This window comes from Berghia stephanieae, chromosome 13 (assembly GCF_034508935.2).
Source record: "Berghia stephanieae isolate SIO BIC M18660-M18661 chromosome 13, UCSD_Bste_1.3, whole genome shotgun sequence".
Lineage (NCBI taxonomy): Eukaryota > Metazoa > Mollusca > Gastropoda > Nudibranchia > Aeolidiidae > Berghia > Berghia stephanieae.
In genome coordinates this window covers 27,018,326-27,025,825 of record NC_088372.1, presented here as the reverse complement: position 1 = coordinate 27,025,825, position 7,500 = coordinate 27,018,326, and the positions used below count along the sequence as shown (strand labels likewise).

The 7,500-nt window shown below is 36.9% G+C and overlaps 1 protein-coding gene across 2 annotated transcripts in view; it reads right to left on the bottom strand.

Annotated features, from left to right (window-relative positions):
* The window catches only part of LOC144958678 (innexin unc-9-like), an 867,612-nt gene that overhangs the window by 636,282 nt on the left and 223,830 nt on the right, over window positions 1-7,500 (bottom strand). For both annotated transcript variants that reach the window (XM_078890803.1, XM_078890802.1), the window contains exon 3: window positions 5,457-7,489. In XM_078890803.1, coding sequence (XP_078746929.1) covers window positions 5,457-5,695 — 239 coding nt within the window. In that variant the 5' untranslated portion in view covers window positions 5,696-7,489. The remainder of the gene's footprint in view (window positions 1-5,456; window positions 7,490-7,500) is intronic.

Below are 7,500 nucleotides of genomic sequence, written 5' to 3'. Positions count from 1 at the left end.
ACTGTCATAACAATATGTCGCCGAATTATTTCTATGGTAAAACAAGTGCCGGGTTTGATCCCAGGGGCAATCAAAGGATATCTCTCTACTCCATCCCATTCCATCTTGTGTCTCCCTAGCAAATATTATTAAGAAGCTGGATCTGTGAGGTATTTGGAAAGCCGTTTGCGACGCACTATTTATTGCCATATTTTAGCCTATCCACAAGGTTGCAGTAATTGCAAAGTACGTTTCACGGTTCCAAAAATAGACCAGGACAAGCTCTGAATCATTAATTAATAATAAGTGGGTTGGCTTTAGAAATAAGAACAATGTGAAAAAAGTACTTTTTACGGCAACGGAAGTCGTTTTATTTGAAATGACCGCGAGATGCGAGTTCCAGCTGGTAATCCCTAGAATAAACAGAGGGATCCGACAGTCCATAGACAGTCTCCTCTCTCACTCTCGGACGAAAGTCTGTGTTTGGATAGTCCAGTATTCATGGATGTACTGAGGTGTTTGTGAGATGAACGTAGTGGAGCCAATCACGATGGATATGACAAATTGGACGTACAGAGCTAGGCTATCCCTTTTCTAGAAAAAATCCATTTTTAAAAATTTGGCCAGAATAAACTCCTCCTTTAAATATCGATCGATTTAAATGACCCTCATCTTGGCAAAAACTTTCAAACCTGAGACTTCACAAAGTACCAGGTTTGAGAGTTTTTGCCAAGACGAGAGTTATTTAAATCGGTCGATATTTGAATGACGAATTTTCTGGCCAAATTTTTTTTTAATGGATTTTTCCAGAGTACGGCAGTAGAACTGTATCATCGTTAGTCTTGTCTCTGGTCTCTGAATTATCCTAGGAAATGAAGACCCAGCACGATCTTCTCTGCCATGCAATGACACAAAACATGTTTGATTTATATTGTGTTGAGAAAATATTTATTTTATTATATTATATCATCGATATACTATCAAAACTATGATACACCAGTTTGTCCAAACAAAAATTAACTTATATATATAATTTTAGATTTTTTGACAAGTTATGGACTGCCTTCATATATTAAATAAAAGCTTAGCTAATACAAAATTCAATATACAAATAATAAAGCGTTTTACCATTGCAAAGAAGTGGAAATGACGGGGTCTAATACAAGAAAATCCAGTGTGTTTAGCAAGGTAATTCATTAGACGATTTTATTTCAATACAAAGAAAGAAGCCTGACCAACAAATTGCAAATTAGATTTAAAAACAAAAAGAAATCTTGTATTTTTCTTTTTGCCCTTTAATTAGATTCGTTTGTTTTTCATGTTGGAGAAGGCGGGAAATGAATATCATTCATTTGGGTTCTTAAAATAGAGGCAGATGATATAGTGTCGTTAATACGAAACTGTGGCTTTAAAAATAAGAAGGGTGATAGATACGAAAATAATGATTTTGTCAATGCTTTAGATCTACATGAACACAATATATATATATATATTATATATATATATATATATATATATATATATATATATATGTATATATATATGAAACAAATGAAACTGGAGTTGTAATTAATTCCTTATACTTATAACGTCTGCCATTGTTTCCTTCTAGTTTCCTTCTGAAGAACCGAAATATTTGCGTGATAATAAGGGGTTTTACCAACAGGCATTTATCAATTTTCATTATTATACCACAGTATGGTGGAAAAAAAACATATATCGAGACGAATATTTTGTTCCTTAATATAACTTTGACCTGGTGATATATTATGCAGGTGAGCATAAATTAATCTGACAACAGCTTGGCCAGATGGTGTTTCCCAAGGACAATGTCAAAAATTAAACACCAATCGCTATGCTTAGCAGATATGAACATTTAAGTCAACGGGTGATCACTGTAAAGCGCTTGGAGCCTGTGATAACGGGGTAAAGCGCTATATAAATTCCATTTATTATTATTATTATTATCATCATTATTATTATTATTGTTATTATTATTATTATTATTATTATTATTATTATTATTATTATTATTATTATTATTATTATTATTATTATTATTATTATTATATTACCCTTATTTTTTAAATAAATAGTTTACAAGTTATAAGTATATTAAACTGTAAAGAATGGTTTTATTATTTTTTAGATGCTTTTGATTAGTCACCTTAACAGCGCCATTCGTTATCACATATTATCCCAATCATTCATCCTCTTTTGTTGACAAAGGGGCAACCCGAAACATCCACATAATCCGTCTTCGTTTATCAAATAAATTGAAGCTTACGTATCAATATCGCATTGTTATCTAATGTTTAGATCTGTCAGTAATTCTGTCCCCGTTTGCTAAAAGAAATAACATGTTCTGCACGGAACCATATTAACCCCCAACCCCTTTTTTTAACCCTCTCCTTACCGGCCATTTTCAGAATTTTCCCCAACACACCTAATAAAAAAATATATTTGTCTTACTCAAACAGGAAAACATCAATTACATTCTTAACATAATATTATTATTATTAAGCAAGTTGAGCAAACAGTTTCAAGGTTTTATAAAAACCTTTTTGTTTAAATTTGGTGATGTAAACTTGAAATCAGAATGAGAAATTATTGGGTTTATAGTCCCGTGCCTTTTGCTCCACGATATCGTAAGATATCGTCGGCTAGGCATTCCACGAAGGAATATAGACAAATCATCAAACAAGATGTCTGATGTCAACAGGAATCACCCATGTTGTCCAAGTGAGCAAATGTGGGGTTAATAATCTTGCTCAGGGAGAAAAACGAAAGCTCCTGAAGCGGGGCTCGAACCCGGGTCATCTGGATCACAGTGCAATGCCTTAACCACTCGGCCACTTCGTTGGTAAGGAAAGGGTTAAAAAGAATTTGTTTTTTTTTTTTTATCAAGACATGTGAATGTTTCGGTTTTGTTTTGTTTTGTTTTTGTGTTTGTGTGATATGCGTGTCACGTTCAAATAGCCTTCCCTGGTCGATGTGCGGTGTCGGTCCTCGTATAGAGCCCATTGAATGGCCGCCAATAATTTCCGATAAATGAGCTTTCATGAACAGAACGTTCGTGAGCAGGCCGGATCGATTATTTACGTCTGCCCATTCCAGATTGTACTTTGGAGGATAACACTTATTTTTGGGGGGACTTTTTTCATTGGGGGGTCGGGGGAGGTGGGGAGGGGGGGGGGGGCTGGGTTTTTTTTTTCCTCTCCCCACAAATGTTATTATATCATGTGATTTTTCATATTAATTTAATGTACCTCTATCGTATTGGTCTGAACGAAATTAAATGGAATTTTTTTCGTAATGTTGTAATAGTAAAAGTAATCCTATTTTTGTCTGAGTTTCCATTCCCCTCAATATACAGGGTGTCCACAAAGTCTGGGTACATGTCGTACTTCCCCGTCGATTTTTATTTATTCATTTTTGCTATAGATTGTGGAGATTTCGCTGAATGATGCTTTTCTTCACTGAAGAAGAGGTCATGTATAGTTAAAATACAAATCATTCACATCCCAATCGAATAAGATAGAGTTTTTAAAGAAGAATTTGTACTATTACCATGTACCCAGACTTTATGGACACCCATAACAACTCAGTTGGCAGTATAACGATACGAGACTTGATATAATATGATTAATTGAGAACCAATAACATAGAATTTTAAAGTAACAAACACTTAAATCTCACATTATGTATTGCCATTCATTTGGACTTCCAATCACTAATTTTACTAGGGTCCATCCGATATAATACGAATTTTATACGCTATGCCTCATATGTGCATGATTGTTGTGTATTTGTGTGTCCATCACACGTGAGATGCTCGGATTCGTTGACAACGTTCAAATCTCGCTTAAAGTTTTATCTTTTTACGTCATAATGTTGCAATATTATTTTTATAGTCTGTTGTTGTTAAATTGAATTCGTATCACGTTTCCTTCACACTTGTCTCACTGTAATATGTTTTGTTTTATATCACTGTAAAGCGCTGAGAGCCTGTGACAACGGGGTAAAGCGCTATATAAATGCCATTTATTATTTTATTATTATGTGTTTGTGTGTGTTTATGAATTGGCTTGTATTTAATCCGTGTGTCATATAATGAACAACTGAAACGCAGGTTATGTTCTGGTAGTTCAATTTGATGAATTGTTAAAGAAGCATGGCGGACAGAGAAAAAATGTATGACTTTGAATAACATATGAACCAGATTTCTAGATTTGAGATGTGAACATTCCATAACCTACAAACATACAGAATCTGTCAAATATTAAGACATGATGAGGTGACTCGTAGCGTAGCCATCGTTAACTTATAGCCTTGCAATGACCAAAAACGACTTCAAAAGACAAGTATTTGGCCTTCAAAAGAAAACAAATCGTGAGTTGTATTCAATAGTTCAACCAATGGAATCACTTTTTCCCTTGAGCTCTACTAAAGACAACTCACTAGACGCTGCACAAACCTAAAAAGAAATGAAGTCAAACTGTAAGTCCTAAAGGGTTTTAGTGTCAGGCTATCTATATATGTTAACGATGGCTACCGGTGACGTCCAAAATCTGCAAAGACAAATTTAGATAAATACACAATAGAGTTAACACTCCCAAATAATATATAAGACACTTTAGAATCCCAGACAGAAAACACTCAGAGTATTGTTCTATGAGACAAACAAGACAAGTAGTGCATATATAATTTTATGTGGTCTTGTGGTATGACACTCGCTTTCGGATCAGAAGGTCCTAGGTTCGAGCCTCGCTCGGCACAACATTGAGGAAAAAGGCTCTTTACTCTTATTTTCCCACCGTACTCAGGTGTAAAATGTTGCTGTTGGTCAGGGACCCTTTGTAAAGTGCTTTGAACACGTTTAGTCGATATTACTCTGTATATATTTTCTAAACAGTTATCCAATTCACCATAAAAACGACCACACCAAAACTACAGTTGTCTGTGAACGATGAAAATACGGCTAAGCAGATTTTGAAAGTCACCTGCCCAAGCTTGGAAGATAATAACTTAAGTGCAATAATACATTCTTTAAAATGTTTCCCAAACAAGCCGTGATGAATGGACGCTTAATTTTAAGTCTAAGTTAAGGAATTCGCAGGGGATGGCATCAATTCATATACTTATTGTCTGTGTTGAATGTAACTTTTCAGACAAAACACAGAAACACATACACACACATACACCTAGACACACATACACACATACCATCGAACAAAATGATTATTATATCATTCAGTTAAAAATATCTTCTGCGTCGTTTTACTCTGACATGATACCATGTTGAAGAAGAGAAGAAAGTGGTGCCTCAAATGTTAACGATAAGGAGAGGTATAGAAAGACAGAAAGAAAGAGAGAGAGAGAGAGAGAGAGAGAGAGAGAGAGAGAGAGAGAGAGAGAGAGAGAGAGAGAGAGAGAGAGAGAGAGAGAGAGAGAGAGTAATAGCTATTTTGACTCACCGTTTGGTCGCTCCACCAACTTTGGTTTTCACGCTGGGCAAAGAGATCTTGGTTGGTTTTGGCTCAGGTTCGGCCACTGGAACGATGAGGACCGGATTCTCTTCCATGATTGTGATGTCATCCTCTACCCCTGCCGCCACTTCCACTTCCTGGGCACATTTGGCATGCGAGCGTTTGTTGAGAATGGGCCCTCGCCGCTCGCCAGCCATGGAGCAGGCCTGCCCGCTGGGACACGACATATGGGCCGAGCCCAAGGAGGGCCCTTGCCGGTCGCCCCGGGGCTTCTTGGAGGTGATTGAAGTCGCTATTGTGCCGGTGGAGGGTTGACCCTGGGAGCCTCGACTGGAGTCGATTGCTTCCGGGGTCAAAGTGTTGTTGTTTTCCCCAATCGGAAACAGGTTTGGATCTTGAAAGTTTACGTGTTTCGGGGTGAAATTATCCCGATGGTTGTTGTTAATGTGGTGGGGGTGGGGGTGGGTAGGTCTGTTGCCCTCTGATCCTGGGAATTCCCTACCGTTGTGTTTGAAGTGGGGATCTATATAATTGTTTTGGGGAGTGGGGCTGGGATGGTTTGGGTTTAAACCGTTATGGTCCAGGTGGTTGTATGGAATAGTGGGTGGAAAACTGGTAGAGGGGTAGAGGGATGGGGGGTGGTGACGACTTGTGGAATCCGTCCTAGAGTTTTGACAGGCCCCTTCAGGTTCCTGAGTTAGTGAGGCTAAATCTTGTCGCTCTTGTTGTTGTTGCGGATGTTGATTCTCCCTCGGCTGCTGCTGCTGCTGTTGCTGTTGCTGATCTATCTGATCTCGATTTTCTTCGTTTTCTTCTTTTTCAGAAGTTTTGTCAACCGATTTGTTAGAGGATACTTGAGGAAAATTCGTCGATGAAGACGGTGAAGAAGAAAAAGAAGAGGAAAGTGAAGATAACGACGTCGAGGAAGAGAGAATCTGAAGCTGCTGACCTGAAGCAGAATTTGACCCAAGAAAAGGAGAGGAAACAGAAGGTGAAAGGTTGTCAGAAGATTTGGCAAAAGATGCCAAACGATATTCACTCAAGAGATCACATTGCACCAGGAGACGCTGAAGACCTTGAACGTGTTTGTGGTAGCTTTTCGCCAACGATCGAGGGCGTAGATGACGCGGTATCTTTAAGTCTTAGAGGGGAGACCGTGTTGTTCTGTGTTGGTGAAAATATGGAGATTTTGAATGGTTGATTTCAACGATTAAGTTTGTTTGTTTTTTTGTTGTTTTTTTTTAGCTCAACTGAGGATATAACTGCAACTTTATAAGCGCACTTTAACCTTCAGTGAGAGGTTGTGCGTCCTTTGATTTTTTTTTATCAATCCAGTATGTTACCACTGAAGCATTCTTAGTCAATTTAGTATACTTTCTTGTTAGACAATCAAGTATTATGATGTATATTTAAACGATATTTGATTTCATCAAGAAGTTAGGACCGTTTCAATGTAGCTTCGTAATGTATATCGAATGGGAATTTAAAGCACTGATTTTGGTTTTGAAATGGAACTAGAATGAACGCTATAAAAGCCCAATTATCTCTTCAAATGAGTTTTCACTAGAATTGTTTACTTCATTTCTCCCAGTTTTTGAGGATTTTATACTCACAAAAATAGCCCTTTTATTTTCACGAGGAAGTCAGGAGTATGTTTTCCAGCTAAAACTAGAAATATCTATATTGTAATATATTTTAATCAACTCTACTAAACAGAAATTTAAACTTAAAACAAATGGAACGTTTCTGAATAAACATCACATGTTTTTTTTGTTTGTGATTATAAAATTGTTGCCATGGTTGTCATTAAAATCCCGCTGTGTGTTATGTTTCGTTTTTGCTTTGTTTATAGCAAATTATAAGGGATTTCTTGTCATTTAAGATCTGGCATTGTCGAATCCTTGATAATCCATTTTAAAAATTGTGTTGTTGATAAGTCCACCATTATAGGTTTTTGGTTGCTTCCGTCACAAATATCTTGCACATCCGCCAGGAGGAAAATATTATTGTTTCACATGTACCTGTGGGAGAA